Source organism: Nicotiana tabacum, chromosome 24 (assembly GCF_000715075.1).
Source record: "Nicotiana tabacum cultivar K326 chromosome 24, ASM71507v2, whole genome shotgun sequence".
Lineage (NCBI taxonomy): Eukaryota > Viridiplantae > Streptophyta > Magnoliopsida > Solanales > Solanaceae > Nicotiana > Nicotiana tabacum.
In genome coordinates, this window is record NC_134103.1 from 4,113,171 (window position 1) to 4,130,938 (window position 17,768).

Sequence of the window (17,768 nt, forward strand, 5' to 3'; positions counted from 1 at the left end):
AGTAAAAATTTAAAAATTGATAAACATATGATCTATTAAAATATTCTTATGGGAGAATTTTCTTAGTAATTGAAATTCATGTGTTTTGTCAAGTGAAATTGGTGACGAAAATGGAGAAGGTATCAGCAATGAAGGAAATCGGATAAGGGAGAAAGAAAGAAAAAAAAGAAAAGAAGAGAAAGGTAGAGAAAAAAAAGTACTAATAAAAAGGAAATAGTGTTTGTAATACACTTTAATACTATTAACGAAAGAGCTAATTAGTTTGGGTGAATTCCGTTTTGAAAAGGGCATATATGGGCCAACTGTATGACTAAGGGCATATATGGACCAACTATGTGACGGTAAGGGCATTCTTGAGCTAAAGTATTAACGAAGGGAAAAATGCTCAATTTCGTATAGTACAAGGGCATATTTTGACTTTTTCCGTATAAAGAATAAACTTGCAACATTGCTAAGAAAAAATAGGCCAGGGAATAAAATTATTATATAAAAAGTAGGGTAAAAAATAAAATATGAATATTTGATGTAATAAAGAAGGGCAATATAAGAACAAAATAAGGTAACGACGTCACCACACCAAATCCGACGTTAGTACGAGACATCATTTGTTATTAAAAGATGAAAAATAAAAAAGGGCAGGAAACAATCTAATATTCTTGACCATTGAATAGCAAATTCGTTTGTTGTACATACTGATTACAACCCCTAAAATTTTGATACAATGCTTTATAATGGTAAACAAGATTACCAATTCCATTTTGGAATTCACTTCTGGTATTAACAATTAACATGGTATATAACGAAAACAAATCATCATCTAACAATAAATTACTAAAGAGGCTAGGATTATAGTAGTAAATCTTAGCATGCCACTATTGTGGAGCATCAAATTTGGTTTACACTTTGACAAGAGGGTTTGCTCTGATGGTAAGCAACCTTCACTTCCAACCAAGAGGTTGTGAGTTCGAGTCACCCCAAGAGCAAGGTGGGGAGGTCTTGGAGGGAAGGATGCCGAGTTTCTATTGGAAACAGCCTCTCTACCTCATGGTAGGGGTAAGGTCTGCGTACACACTACCCTCTCCAGACCCCACTAATGGGATTATACTGGGTTGTTGTTGTTGTACTTCGATGCCGATAACCCTTTACCGTTAAACTCAGTACTACCATTTAGCAGGATAATTAAGCAAGCAAGGCAATCAATAAGATTATTACACATATGGTTTGCAATAAATACCAATATGAAAATGTTATATCTGTTGTTTTAAAACGTCTTATCACTACTAATAAGAACCAAAAATGTTCAAAACTATGATGAACCAACACTATATGTATAGAGTAAAAGAATGGCCTATTCCATCTGTAAAATAAAGCAATCTGTCTCACACCGAGCCAAAACCAACAAGGTTAAGGCACTAAAATCTCGGGCTTCCTCGCTGCTTCAAATTGGTGAAGAAGCCAATGTTTCCTAGAAAAAATAGAGCAATAACAACCAAGCAAGAAATAGTTAACCAAATCCACTGCTGCAATTTCCTTCTACTTCTGTTGCGAAGCGGGGGAGGAATGGTGGATTTTGTCTTGATCTGCTTTGTATATTGAGATGGTTTCTGAGGCTTCTTAGTGGTCGTTTGAGGATTCTCAGCAGCCTCCGGCTCCTTGACAGTTTCTCTCGGGCTGGTGGAAACCAAAGCAGTTTCACCATCATTAGTTTCGGTCTGTGTTTCACCTACAGCACCCTTCTTCCTTTCCTTCTTCCGCAGCCTTTTCTCCTTCTCCTGTATGAAATAAGATATGATTTAAACTTCGTGCATAAATGATAATTTATTGAGATGATCCTATTAATTCATAGGATGTGTGAAAGAAAACCAAAAATCTGCTTCGAAATAACTGAAGATTTACCTTCAGTCTCTGTTCTTCTTCCTTCTGGGCTCGTAATTCAGCCCTCAGTTGGGCCTTTTCTGCATTGCGTTTTTTCCTTTCTAATGCCTCCTTAGCCTTTGCAATCTCCTCCAACCGCCGTTGCTCTTTCAACCTGGCTGCTTCCTCACGCTTCCTCTGTTCCTCCTCCTTTCTAGCAGCCTCCAGCTCCTGAGCAGTTTGCAGTTGCTCGGCCTCTTTTGGCTCATCAACCACACTCATCTCTCTTTGAATTGGTTTCGGAGCTTCTTCTTTCATTTTCTCAATCGGATTCATTTTTTCTGCTGCTTGCAGCGTGATTTTGTCATCCTTAATTTCATCCTTTAAAAGTACTGCTTGCTTTTCTTGCTGAGAGACCGGAGCTTGTGACACAAAATTAACTTTATCTACACGAGCAACCAGCCTAGCAACTCTTTGCTCCATGTAACTGGGAAGTACAGTTGGCTCCTCATCAGGGCCAAGTGTACGACCATCCAAGGTCCCAAATCTCCTCAACGTACTTCTTGTATTACACCTGATGTACTCCTTTCTGAACTCAGCATTCTTATTCCAAAGTTCCATGTACCTTTCGACCTGACAGAGTAACTATTAGACAGAAGCGAAAGTGGAATTTCACTGGAAGACAACTCAAGAATAAAGTTGCTGACCAACCTGATTCACACAGAGGTGATTAAGAGCCTCCATTTCTCTCTTTCGTGCATGATCACTAGCCAAAGTCGCTTCATCCTTGTATGTCCGGAAATGAACATTCTGCATTTTCAGGCATTATGTGATCCGGTAAAATTTTGCCAGTCAAATATGATTTTCGTTTTTCAGTTGAACAGTAAATTATCTAATCTCTAGAATTATGCAACCATAGAAAATAAAATAAAATAAAATAAATAAATAAATGACAGGACCAGAGAACTTGTACTAGCCAACAAAATTGCACGTAATAGAAAAAAAGTCAAAAGCCCGCCAGCTTCAAGCATTAACTAACCCAGTGTAGGCATAACTTGGGAAGCAAAAATGTTTGTGGTTGTATTGTGAAGTAAAAACTGTAGAAATAAGTTTCTCTATCATTGGAGCCCCTAGGTCAGAAGAAGAGAGTATCGGATCCTGAGAACAGACTATAACAGTTCAAGGTTCAATCTACTCGGATGTGGTTACAAACCTTCTCATAGAATCCCTTTTTTAAATTCCGCAATTCTTCATATGCTTCTTGTCGGATATCATCTGCAGCTTTAAACTGCGCTTGCAATTCTTTGAGCTTTCGACTCTCATCTTCATATTTTCGGCTAGCTGCCATCGCAATCGTTTCAGCTTTTGAGGCCTTGATTTTAAGGTTATCAAGTTCTTTCTTCAAGATCTGCACACATTTGTCTCCAGGTTAACGCAAATTAAAAGGAAAAGAAAATCATAACACTAAGTAGCAAAAAGTGACAGCTTGACCAAAAAATTGCTGCTGTCAGGCATCCAATACTACTCTTCAATGCGCAATGTTATTGACACCACTTGATATCAATTATATTTATGATAAGCAGTAGAAGGTTGTACTCAGTGGAACATTAAGGCATCTTAGTGGGCCCACCCTCAATTGTTCTTCGTTTACATCTCTCTCATCCAGAGCCTTCTGCACTTCATCCTGCCTACCAATGTTGGATGAAATCTGTCCACGAAGCTGCTTTAGTTGCTTGATTTCACGAATTAGGAGCTTTTCCTCCTTCAAAGGTAGTGTTTCATGCCCAATAATGTGTTCCATATTACAAATCTGCAGGGAATAGATCATGCAACATAAATAACAAATTCACAGAACAGAAACAAAACACTCCAGTTTGCTGATTAAATCTTTTTACTGGGTTGTCACAAATCCATACCCTATTATCAATCTCATCAATGGCAACTGCATTCTTTGCTTTATCAATCACATCTTGAAGAGTTGAGATCTCTGCACGTTTTGTCCTAACTTGCTTTCTAGCATCTCTCTCTTGAGTTTTGGCAGCTTCAAATTCAGCACCATGAGTTTGGCAATTGGCCTGCTCATTAAAAAGGCATTTCCTACTAAGGTTTACCAAGCCACAATAAAGAGATTAAAAAATATTATTGAAAATTGGAGACACACTCTTTTGTTTCGGATTTTTTGTCTAAAGGCATCCCTGTGTTGCGTCTTCTCATCAACATTTAGCTCAGCTACTCTGATACATTCTCGGAGTTTTTCATCATCAAATCTTGGCATCCTTATCAGGAAGTTAAATCCCTTTGCTGCACTCGCATTCATATCCCTTACAGCCACAGCGTCCACAGAGGAACACTCAGCCGAAGTGGTCAACAAATCACTAGTACTTGAAATTTCAGCATCCCCACCTTGTTCACACATTAGTTTGTCATCATTACTCCTGTCTGAACCACCTCCCGTTTCTTCAGCGCCTGCAATCTCTATGCTCATGTTGGCTGACTCTTGATCAATTTCGATTGGGCGAGTCAAAGTCTCGTTCCCAAATGTCACAGCATCATTGCTAGGAACATCTCTAGTGCTTGGAGCGGAAGTATTTCCCGCTACAGACAACTCTAAGTCAGCCAAAGTAGCCTGATCATGGCATATTTCAGCATTGCCAGACATCCTACAATCATAAGAGCAGATGAAACCTTAAACTTTCTAAACGTGATAATCATTTGAAAAACAACCCATAAGTTAAAAGAAACACATATAAAAAATAATATAACTAAACAAGCAGATAAAAATATAGAACTTTTTTTTGATAAGGTAAGTTGTATTAATCAAAAGGGAGAAAAAAACTCCCGAATAGAAGAAGTATACCAAAAATTAGAGAATTTACATCAGAACATGATTCTCTACAAAAGACACCCAATCTTCTACACAAGTAGGTGCTATATGGGTGCACCAAAAAGCGATCAAAGATAAAAGGCTATTCTTAAGTTGTGAAAAAGAAGACTCAATCCCCTCAAAAACTCTCCTATTTCTCTCTCCCCAAACTATCCACATGAGAGCTAATGGGGCGAACTTCCACGCCTTTTGCTTGCTTCTTCTGCGGAAACCGGCCCAGCTATGTAGATAAAATATAGAACTTAACTACTGTAATTAAGAAAACTCAAAATTGAAAAGATATTAACATTCATCACTGAAAACTAAAAGGTCAAAAGGCAGCCTAAAGTGCATTGCTGGTCTACCTCAATACGCTGCTGCAAATTAATGCACTGGAACCATGACTGACATTGCTGCCATGACCATTTGATACTCATGTGCTCAGAGCATCAACTATTTCACCTCAAAATTCAGAAAAAATAGTTCACAAGCATGAGAAACAGAAACCTCTCCTGAGAGGAGCATTAGTTGAGTTGCTGATGAACACTTTTTCACCAGAATCAGTAAACTAAAAAGTTTTATTTTTGATGAAATTAACTGTAAAAGGTTTATTGTTAATGAAAGAAACAAGTTTTATTACCAGAACCGTGTTGACCTCAGAAATTCAATCAACTTAAACTTTTACCACACATGGAAATTTAAAGGATGGATCTAAAGGGAAAAAAAAAAGTTGGCTTGTTTCAAAATAGGTTCGCCAGCAAGCAGGATTAAATTAGCTTTCTCAGGAAAACACAATAATTCATCAAACTGTGCAAGTTTTAGAACCAAAACCATGTTTTATTTATTAATTCAATCAACTTAAACTTCTATTCAACCTGGAGATAAGTAAGATTAAGTTTCTTAACTGCCAAAGTCATGAAAGGAAAGGAAGGTTCTGCAAAACCAAAAACACTTTGCTTTTGTTTCAGATAGTTTTATCCAGCAAAAGGGGATTATTTTTACTTTTAGGAAAATCCTCTATTAACTGTTCAGATAGTCAGATGCTCACCTTTCATCAATATTTGTGCTCGGTGGTTTTTCAGCATCCTCACTTTCATGTAAAAATTTGTCATCACTGGTTTGGTCTGCAACACTAGATTCACCTTCTTCTTTCTTAATGCCAGTGAACTCTATAGCCGTATTTGGCATGGGCACCATTTTACTGTCATGAACGGGCTCATTCAAAGTATTTCCAGATACAACATCGCGACACACATCTTTAATACTTGAAGCAGAAGAGTTCCCAACTTCACACAATTTTACATCAGCTAAAACAGACTGGTCAATGGGAACTTCAGCATCACCATGCACCCTACAAGACGAACAATAAGCAGCTTAGTTAGTTGTCTCCATAAAATATACAGCAATGGAAATTCCAACATACCATAAATGACAAAAAGACAAGCAAAAATAACAAGATGACATGGTAAACTAACTAAAGCATTGCATTCCTGGACATGACAAATTCAACAACCCATTAGCATCAAACATCAAATCACAAGAAGAAATTAGGATACTACAAGAACATAAAACTAAAGAAAATTCCCCTATATAGGGACCTAATTATAAAGACAAGAACAAACTTCTGGTGAAACTGATAAGTGATTATGGAAGCAAATCCCCTCAAATTGAAACATTAATTCCTTGGTTTAATATAAAAACACAAGATTGTGGGACCATCAACATGGACAGTACCTATTTGTTAAACTACATATGCTTGCACTAAGAAATAGGTATGCTGAAAAGGGCTTATATAGCAGTAAAAGCATATTGAGTTCTCCAAAAGAAACATTTGGTATGCTGTGCATATTTGCCAACTTTTTTATCGGTAAAAAAGATGAACAATATAAGCACAAATAAATTCACAGGACTGTATAAGGTAAGTAGGTAGCCCTTATAAGCCGATGAATAAAAGGACTTCCTTGAGACAACCAATATTATACCAGTGATCAATGTGGGTTCCCATATTGAAGAGAGTAAAGCTGATTTTCCATGCAAAATACCAACCGTAATTGCCAAAGTAACCGCCCATAATTGTATTTTTTTAGTATAAAAAGAATAAAATAGCATAGGCAATAAATAAATAAATTTCTTCTTTCAACAGGAGCATTCATGAAACAACGGATGAATGATACTTGGCTTGAATAACTAGAAAACAAAGGTTTATTATCTAAATCATGAGGATTCCAGCTAATGTAAACACCATGCAACCTCATTAATATTCAAACTAATATAGGGACACTCGATGCGAGTGTATATGTCTAAAAAAATAGTTTTATTTTTATTAAATATAAATTGCTAATAATAACAACAACAACAACAACACAACAACTCAGTGTAATCCCACAAGTGGGGTCTGGGGAGGGTAGGATGTACGCAGCTTTACCCCTACCCCGGAAGGGCAGAGAGACTCCCAATTACCCAAAATTCTTTCATATACACGAGCAAAGAAAAACAGTGCACGGACAGGAAAGGACAACGTACTATGATACTTTCTGTTTTATTAATCTCCTGTTTCCGATAGACCCTAAATAATTTCAAAAAAACAATATCTTTAAAACTTCTTTAAGGAAAAAAAATAGACATAGGAGTTCTTCATATGGGTTTCATAATTGTAGGAAGAAGTAACATAATTGATAAGGGACTTAATGGAGGCCTTCTACAAATAATCAATCATGGATTTATTGCTGCTGCAATTTTTTTCTTGGAGGGAACAACTTATGATAGAATCCTCCTTGTTTATCTAAAGGAAATGGACGGAAAAGCCATCCCAATGCCAAAAGTATTCTCGATGTTCAGTGGCTTATTGAGAGTTGGAAAGTGGAGTGTGGAAGAAAGACCAATTTAGTCCTATGAATTAAAAGTGGAACTTGAGGGCAATTGTGAGTTTAAATATTCAAGAGCGACCAAGAGACCAACTTAGCTATCGAGAGAGATTGGGGTTATTAAAAGTTCGGATAAATAGCACACAAGAAAAACAGACAATCCACTATCTCTGAAACTTTCTTATTCAAATCAAAGGAACAAATAAGACAGCAAAAAGGGGAATAATAATATTACCCAAAAACGTACAGATTACACTATGATAGCCTCTTCTATCTGCATAGATTATATCATTAATTGCGTAAACGGTATATGTTCAGATAGTTCGAAACGTACCCCACATTATCTGAACCGATGTGCGATTTTTCAGTATCCGCGCAGTTCTCGTAAAGTATTCCGTTGTTAATACTGTTGTCCGCACCATTCGATACACCTTCCAAATTTTCAACTCCACTACCCTCTCTGACCAAGTTAGGTCCCAGTTGAGAATCATCAGCACAGTTATACAAAGCTTCATTTTTGGCCCCAAAAGCATCGTTGCTAGACATGTCTTTAGTACTTGAAGCACAATAATTACCCACCTCAGAAAAGTTTGAATCAGCGAAAGTAGATAGGCTTTGGGAAAACTCAGCATTACAAGACATCCTACATCACAAGAGCAAATAGTCAAACACTGAGTTTATTCAACTCTAAATAAACTATTAGTAAATGAAGACCATTTTTAAACAAGCAAGAAAAGTATTCTTCTTCCAAGAGCATTAACTATTACTTAATACATTTATCTGCTAATTAACCTGGAATAAGTCGAGAATTGAGAGATTGGATTGCAACCCAAGATTTAGTTTCTTTTCTTGCTCGACTAGAATAGTGGATATTAATTACCTAGAGCCTTGGACTATAGTCTATGTGAATTATTCATCACGGAGAAGAGGATGGCCTCGAGCTATTACGGTTTGACAATGTGGTAGTATATGCCCTTATCCCATTTACCTATCTACACATACACACAGACACACACGCGTACTCAACCCGGACTGTGCTCGTCCCCCTCCCTAAAAAACCATCACACTCAATCCCCCCCCCCCCCCAAACGAGACAAGAGGAATTGATCCTTTCTCTTTTGGTTTTGGGTCGTCATTATATTTACTTGCCTTTTCCCACTTCATTCATGTCTAAGTAGAATGTAATTGCCATTACTGAATATACTAATTCACAATTCTGAACCTAATAACTAATTTGCATATCAATCACATATACATACCATATTTGTATGTGCATTAAAGACTGTAAGTCGCATGATTACAGATGAACAACAGATACAAAAGAAGATACGTTCATTACTTAATACTACTTCTCAATTTGCATCGGATAGACTGTTCCGGGAAGCAAAAGGGGAAAAATAACCTACTGACTTATATACTTTAGGTCACCATCAACCCAGAAACATTTATTTTATAAAGATGTGTCTTTATTTGGCGAGTTTTTATCCTCAACCACCCAGTACAATTGAAGAAAGAAAAATTTCTATCTTTGTAACCCATGTACTCACCCTTCAGCAGCTAGACTACTGCAGTTGAATCTTTTGCCATCCTCAATTTCTTCGCACATCAATTTATCATCCCCACTTCTGTCCACACCGTTAGATTCACATTCTACTTCTTTACCAATGGTCTCTTGAACCATGCCCACTGGACTTTGACCATGAGAAATACAGCTATCACAAGTTTCATTTCCCCACGCAATTGCATCATTGCTAGACATGTCTCTGCTGATCGAAGTAAAAGAATTCTCTACTTCAGACAGTCTAGCATCAGCTAAAATACACAGGTCACGTGAAAACTCAGCATCACTGGACATCCTACAGCATAGTACACATAAAAGGATCTTCACATAGCTATCCAGAATGAATCTACCAATTAAGTGAAGTATATAGGATCACTAGATAGTAAAGCAGCGAGACAACATATTCCGGACTTCATAAACAGGGGCAGATTTATAGGCAAAAATATGGGGCACGTGAACCCATGGTCTCTCCGCAAAATTAAATATTTTATGTACATATTTTCTAAAATTGGTATAATATTAACTGCTGGCACCCGTGCTCCAAGAAGGGTGAATGGTGCGCTTGGTTGAAGGTTGAGTTAATTACCAAGGGGAATAGGGATCAATTCCCACTTAATAAATTTGTCTCATTTTTTTATAGCAGTGCGCACCCATATACTAGAAATCCTAAATCCGCCACTGTTCATAAACATTTAACTAAGGCAACCAAATTTAACCAGCAACTTTCCATATGGATTCACATACTGGTCAATATAATGTTGTTTGGTAATATGAATTATGACCAGAGATGTATAAGAACCTAGATGATAATGTATCACATCCAATTTCTTTTTTTGCTAACGGTGTTTGCCTCCTCTGGATATGAACATTGGTCTCCCATAATCCATTCTAGCTTCATTGACTGCTAGGCCATGCATATCACACTCAAAATCTAAACGAACTTTGCTTCAGCAGGAAAATAAAAGATTTTATTTTCGGGGAAGAGCACAAATTCAAATAATCAATTTAAAATATTGGCCTTCTCATTAACGGCTAACACGAAAGAGCTATATCTACTGATATCAGTATGGGTCTCACTTTAAGTTAACATGAATTTCAATGTTTACGTCTAATGACAAACAGAGATGGCATGCACTTAATCAGAAACCTCTTATTAGAAACAAAGGGCAGCCAAAGGGAATTAATTTCCTTCCATCCAAAATCCTGTTGAGATATTTTCAGATTAAGTGTCTCGTCTTTAACAAGGGGAGACTGGGGCTTCAGAAATTAGGAACTCACCCATCACTAGCTAGACCATCACTCTGCAATCTTTCAGACTCCTCATCTCTTTGGTGCATCACTTTGTCATCTATATCTTTGTCACCATTAGAGGCACTTCCAATTTCTTCATTGCATTTAGTCTCGAAGACAGTGTTGTGCACATTTTGAACATCATTAACCGGGTTATTCGTGCTCTCCTTTCCAGATGTGACAGAATCAACGCTGCAAATTTATGTCAGCTAAAAAGATGAACTGTGGGAAAATTCAGCATCACTATGTTTTCTAGTAAATAGAATCACTTAGCGGTCAGAGAATTAATGTGAAGCCCTTCAAGTTGGTTAATCAGTTTAAAATCCTAGCTCAATTTGAAAAAAGATAAAATATCAGTGCACTCCGAATATCAAGCTACTAAACAAACATCAAGTCTATCATGCAAAAGGTACCAAGCCCAGTGTATGCATTCTTATACTGAAAACGAAGCTTCAACCAAATGCAACGTGGATATAAGTCACATACATCCAATAGCATATTACAGTGAAGGAAGAAACATGAATGGGAAAGTCACATCTCCAGCCTCCTCCCTGCACTCATGTCTCTTAATAGAAAAGGTGACCGAGGATAGAACCGTAAATATCTGTCTGCAGACTACAAAACCTCTCATCAAAAGATCAGAAATGAATCAGACAAATCTTTTGTTCTTCAAAGATAAGAGTGTATCTGAATTCTCAATAATATCAAATATAAGGACACCCGTTACAGGCTGCAACATAAACTTCACTGCAACCTGAATATAAATAGCATATCTACTAAAAAAAATGGAGAGTAAAAAATTGAAGATATTGACTTGATCATATTCTTCTTAATTGACCACAGATCTCACTTTAGCAGAAAAAAGAGCGCATAATTTCTCGCCCATCTAAATCTGCTCACAACAGTACTAATCAACTAAATTGAGTCTAAGGACATCCTTTGTCCCTTTTTTGCGTGGGAGGGGGAGGGGGGGGGGGTAACAAGCAGGTATGGAGACTGCTTTTACTAAATCATGCCAAATGAAAGATTAAGGCGAAAAAACATTTAAATGGCTAGGAACGCACCCTGTATAAACTGGACTGCCACTATTCATTGCTTCAGCATCCTTCCTTTCTCCACAGGTTGAGTTTCCATCAGTCCTTTTTTCTGCGACATCAGATTCACCTTCTATATCTTCAGTTCCTTTGATTTCACTGACCACATTGGATACACTCTGAATTTGGCTGTCTGCATTTTCAGTGTGTTTGCTCTCTTGGCATGCTAGTTTATCATCACTTATTTCCTCTGCACCATTAGACTCGACTTGTATTCCAGTGATCTCCGAAACATTGTTAATTTTCTCTGCACCATTAGACTCATCTTCTAATCCATTGATCTCAGTAACAATGTCGGTAGCCAGTGAACTGTTGCTACCAGCCTTTTCAGCATCCACACTCTCATTGATTTTGCTTAAACCATTAGATTCAGGCCTAATTTCTTCAATGGCTGTAATCTCCGTAACAGTGCTAGGTGCCGCTTGGCCATTGCTCTCTACCTTCCCAATATCTGAACTTTCTTCACATACTAATTTGACATCACCATCAGAATCACCTCCTTTTTCTGTGTTTGTGCTCTCTTGGCATGCTAGTTTATCATCACTTATTTCCTCTGCACCATTAGACTCAACTTGTATTCCAGTGATCTCAGAAACATTGTTAATTTTCTCTGCACCATTAGACTCATCTTCTAATCCATTGATCTCAGTAACAATGTTGGTAGCCAATGAATTGTTACTACCAGACTTTTCAACATCCACACTCTCATCGATTTTGCTTAAACCATTAGATTCAGGCCTAATTTCTTCAATGGTTGTAATCTCTGTAACAGTGCTAGGTGCCGCTTGGATATTGCTCTCTACCTTCTTAGTATCTGAACTTTCTTCACATACTAATTTGACATCACCATTAGAATCACCTCCTTTTTCTGTGTTTGTGCTCTCTTGGCATGCTAATTTATCATCACTTATTTCCTCTGCACCATTAGACTCAACTTGTATTCCAGTGATCTCAGAAAAATTGTTAATTTTCTCTGCACCATTAGACTCGTCTTCTAATTCATTGATCTCAGTAACAATGTCGGTAGGCAATGAATTGTTACTTCCAGCCTTTTCAACATCCACACTCTCATCAATTTTGCTTAAACCATTAGATTCAGGCCTAATTTCTTCAGTGGTTGTAATCTCTGTAACAGTGCTAGATGCCGCTTGGCTATTGCTCTCTACCTTCTCAGTATCTGAACTTTCTTCACATACTAATTTGACATCACCATTAGAATCACCTCCTTTTTCTGTGTTTGTGCTCTCTTGGCATGCTAGTTTATCATCACTTATTTCCCCTGCACCATTAGACTCAACTTGTATTCCAGTGATCTCAGAAAAATTGTTAATTTTCTCTGCACCATTAGACTCGTCTTCTAATTCATTGATCTCAGTAACAATGTCGGTAGATAGTGAGTTGTTGCTGCCAGCCTTTTCAGCATCCACACTCTCATCAATTTTGCTTAAACCATTAGATTCAGGCCTAATTTCTTCAATGGCTGTAATCTCTGTAACAGTGCTAGGTGACGCTTGGCCATTGCTCTCTACCTTCTCAGTATCTGCACTTTCTTCACATGCTAATTTGACATCACCATCAGAATCACCTCCAATTTCATTGATTCCTTTGATTTTGGTGACCATGTTGGGTGGCTCTTGACCATTAATGTCTTCATTTTTAGCATTCTCACTTTGGTCACATTGTGACCTGTCTCCGCTGCTGTTCTCTACAAAACTAGATAGACATCCCATTTTCTCCAATGCCGTCATCTCCATGGCTGAGTGAGGTGCCCTTTGGCAGCTGCTGTCTGCGTTTTCAGCTTCCCCACTTTCTTCACTTCTGTCATCATTACTTCTGCGAGGGTCACTAGATTCGCCTCGCATTTCTTCCATGCCTACTGTCTCAATAACAGGGTTGACAGCCATTGAACTGTTCATATCCGTCTCTTCAGCATCCACACTCTTATCATTTTTCCTTGAACCAGTAGATTCACCCTTAATTTCTTCAACGGCTTGTATCTCTATAACAGTGCTAGCTGCAGTTTGGCCACTTTCTTCACATACTAATTGGACATCTCCTTTAAAATCACCTCCTATTTCACTGACACCTTTAATTTCTGTGACCATGCTCGGTGCCCCTTGACCATCACTGTCTGCATTTTCAGCGTTCTCACTTTGGTCACTTTGTAACTTGTCTTCATTGTTGCCATCTGCTTTTGCATCTTCTGCACATCCTTTACTTAATTTTTCATCATCATTACTTTTGTCTGAACCACCAGATTCACCACTCATTTCTTCAATGCCTGTTATCTCTGACACTGTATTACGTTTCATTTGACCATTATCAGCAGGGCAGTTCGAAGTTTCTTTTGTAAACACAACAGCGTCATTGCTAGATGAATTTTGGCATGGAGCAGCTGAATTCCCCACTTCTGGCAATTTTTCGTCAGTTAAGATGGATGGACCATAGGGAAACTCAGCATCAACAGACATCCTACAACCACAGCAATGATGTTAGGTTTAAATCCTTTATCCCCCAGAATAAACTATCCCAGATGTAAACCATCAAAACAGTTCAAAATGCATAAGAGAAATTGAATCGTCAAAACTCAAAAATAAGAATTAAGTGAAATAGACTGAATGCGCTAAATAACCAGTGCACTCCTGGGCGCTAGAAATGCCCAAATTCATTGACAATTATTTGGATGTCTCAATACATTCGTTCCCCAAAGCTCCATCCCTACCAATTTCACAAGTCCATATGATTTGCGGCACAGAATCGGTTGTGCATGTGATACTTGCTTCTCTTTAAGTCTCATCTTTCTTTTGATAACCTTTAGGTCTTATCTTTTTCATCACATGAATAAGACATAACTTCTTAACATAAGAATTGTGAAGTAGAAATCATATTTCTATTGGTTTGAGGATTTCGTCCTTGACCTAGAGGTTCTGTTTGCAAACCCGAAAAGAGAGATTGGGATGTTGGAGACTTAAGAAGTATAGTATAATTAAGGCTCACTTTACGGATAGTCAAGAAATACATTGTTCCATCATGCATAATTGAAACAAACAAGGATATGCTATAAACAGGTTTATCTAATATTTATCAACCTCTTTTTTGTAACAGATGAAAATATGAATATGCGAAAAATTTATTTAAATATTTTATGGTAAAAAACAAGGCATTAAACCTAGCACATTCTCAGAAAATCCTCAAAAATACATTCCAGACAGAACAAAAAAGAAAGCAAAAAGAACCACATCAGACTAAAGTTTTACTTCAAGATGACTACTCCCTCTCTCTGTCTGACAATTTATGTGATGCACTTTCTTTTTGAATTTATCCGAAAAAGAATGACACATTTCTATATTTAGAAACAATTTAATTTTAAACTTTCTATTTTACCCTTAATGGGATGATCTATAGCCACACTAATATCTATGGCCTGTTTTTTTCTTATCAGTGATATCTATGGCTTATTTTAGACCACAAGTCTCAAAAGTGTTCCTTTCTTTTAAGCAATAGCTAGAAAAAGAGGCTATTCCATCTAAGACATAAGATGAATCGAGGAATCCAACCAAATATGAATAAATAGACAAAAGCTATTTCTTTTGTGATTCCTTCTCACTTCTTGAAGACTGTCTTTTTCAGCACCTCTCCTATAAGATAAGAAGCTTTCTTCACCCCAACGTATGGCAGGCCCTTCTTCAAGAGTGCCTTTCCCAGTTAGTGTTGTTTCTCGATTGCGGCGAGGGGCGCCCCTTTTCTTTCTCAAAGTCAGCTCTCTCGCTTGTTTCGTTCCCAGTCAAAACATCACATAAAATTGGACGGAGGGAGTACTAACATTGACTTTCAGTGGATTTACTGAAAAACAGATCTGATATCACAGACCAGAAAGCACATGTACTAAGCATTATTCTCAGACCATCTCCTTGAGCTTTCTTTTTCTGCTAAATTGACAAGTAAATTACACAAATTTCTTTCGAGTCAAAACAATGCCTATTAACTTAAAATCCTATCTTCCAATTTCATTCAAACTCATGATTGAATTCACAATGAAGCGTTTCTGTGGTGCCAACAGCTACTAATATTGACTTTAGATGATTTACTGAAAAACAGATCCGAGATCACATACCAAAAAAAAAAAGAAGTAAAAGATGAACAAAAAAACGCATTTACAAAACATTTTACTCAGATCATCTCCAAGAGCTTTCTTTTGCTGCTAAATTGACAAGTAAAATACACAAACTTCTTACGAGTCAAACCTATGCTATTAACTTAAAATCATATCTCACAACCTCATTCAAACTCATGACTGAATTCAAAACTAATTAGGCATTTCCATGGCACCAACAACACATGATTACCAAAAAGCTATTCTTTTTCACGCGTAAAATTAAAAACAAAATACTAAAATTAAATCCAATTAACCTTTCACGTCAACTTCAAAAATCACAGATCACATGTACTCACACAGATCATCATCGCGATTGGCCACCAATTCAAACACAAAAATTTATACCGACAGCAGCGCAAAACTAAAACCGTTAAGTACACAAGCATGTTGAAACGATGCATGTACAAAATTCAACAGAAGAAATAAAGATTTCTAATACATACACATTTAATTAAACTGAAATTAACTTAGATCGATGTAAACGGATCATTGATCACAACCTCAAATCAAAACAGTAAATTTTATTTTTTTACCGACAACAGAGCAAAACTATAAAACTAAAACCGCTAATTACAAAATCATGTTAAAATTTAAAAACAATGCATGTACAAAATTCGATATGACAAATAGCGGTTTCTAATACATTCACATTTAATTACGCTGAATTAACCTTAGATCGATGTAACGAATCAAAAACCTCAATCAAAACAGTATTTTTTCTCTTTTCTTAAAATACCTTGAGAGAAACTGAAAGTGACAACCGGCAAGCGGCCAATGTTGTACGGAAGAGACTCTGCTCCACCGTGTTCCGCCGTAAGCGCGGGATCCGATCTGTGTTTTCACGATGCGTTGTTGATGTTTTGATGCATGAAATTGAAGAAAGAGAGCGAATTGGGAATGAATTGTGTTACAGTCCCGTTGGGGTTTAACCGTAAAAATGAGTCCAAGTTAGAAAAGAAATACTACATCTGGATCTAGTAGGAAGCGTAGCTGTAAGGGTATTTTTGACTTTTAACCTAACATCTACAATTGATTATTGATCTACGCGGGCAGATGTGGGGGTATTTTCGACCTTTTACAGTAAAATCTAATACAAATTGATCTAGGAAATCTACAATTGATCTACAATAGATTAAATATTCTTTACACTATAGTATTATTTGTGATATTAATAATTAATATTTATTATATAAAATTTTGCAAAATTACCTCATAAGTAACTTGTTTGTGTAAATAATTTATAAATGTTAAGGCATAGAACACAAATTTTTAATTACTATTAAGTAAAATCAACAATTGATTATCTATAAAAGGGTCGATATTGGGGTATTTTTGAGTTTTTGAGTAGATGAAATGGAGCTAGAATCTGATTACACTTGCTTTAATTATGCATTATCCAAATTTACCAGAAAATTATATAACTACTGCTGTTTCAGATTTGGTAGATATTAAGATATTTTTGACTTTTTTTGAATGAAATCTACAATTGATCTAGAAGGGCTAGAAGCAGGGGTAACTTTGACTTTTCAACTAAAATCAACAATTGATCTAGGAGGGTAGATGCAGGGGTATCTTCTTACTTTTTGAGTAAAATCTATGATGAGGGGATATTGTTTATTTTTAACTAAAATTTGTTAATTTGTTAATTAGTTAACTGATCTAGGAAGTTAGATGTAGGGGTATTTTAGATTTTTTCGTGCAAGTAAAAATACAGTTGGATTTTGATCAGACTTGCTTTGACTTTTATCTACTTTTAGTTACGCATTATCCAAATTTACCAGAAAATTATGTCTTCATTACTATTTTTTTATTTGGTTTAGGTTCAATAATTTCTTTTTTCCATTTCCACTGACGGAAAATTGTTTTTTTTAAAGAAAAAAGAAATATCAGATTAAGAAGTAAACGGGAGAAATTAATTTTAATACCACTGCTACTAGTCGATTAGCTTAGGATTGGAAGATATTTGTTGTTGTACTATTACTATTATTAGTGTTAGAAAATATCAATGAATAAATAATGATGGATGTGGATGTGATCATTATGTTTTCTACATGCTTAGTGTAAAAGAATTATTGTAAAAGAAAAT

General features: G+C 36.5%; 1 protein-coding gene across 3 annotated transcripts; it reads right to left on the bottom strand.

Moving 5' to 3' along the window:
* Positions 1-1,220: 1,220 nt before the first annotated feature.
* Positions 1,221-16,658, bottom strand: LOC107817823 (uncharacterized). Of its 3 annotated transcripts, XM_016643706.2 has the most exons (13): positions 16,419-16,658; positions 11,497-13,998; positions 10,421-10,624; positions 9,129-9,437; positions 7,916-8,224; positions 5,766-6,068; positions 4,016-4,514; positions 3,771-3,929; positions 3,485-3,664; positions 3,068-3,262; positions 2,566-2,664; positions 1,897-2,487; positions 1,221-1,772 (listed from the first exon to the last, which is right to left on the bottom strand). In XM_016643706.2, the coding sequence occupies exons 2-13, from the start codon at positions 13,995-13,997 to the stop codon at positions 1,413-1,415; spliced, it is 5,709 nt and encodes a 1,902-aa protein (XP_016499192.1). In that variant the 5' UTR covers position 13,998; positions 16,419-16,658; the 3' UTR covers positions 1,221-1,412. The 3 variants fall into 3 exon arrangements, with proteins under 3 accessions (XP_016499192.1, XP_075104589.1, XP_075104590.1); XM_075248488.1 differs by lacking the exon at positions 9,129-9,437 and having other exon boundaries at positions 16,419-16,622; XM_075248489.1 differs by lacking the exons at positions 9,129-9,437; positions 10,421-10,624 and having other exon boundaries at positions 16,419-16,622.
* Between the last annotated feature and the right edge of the window lie 1,110 nt (positions 16,659-17,768).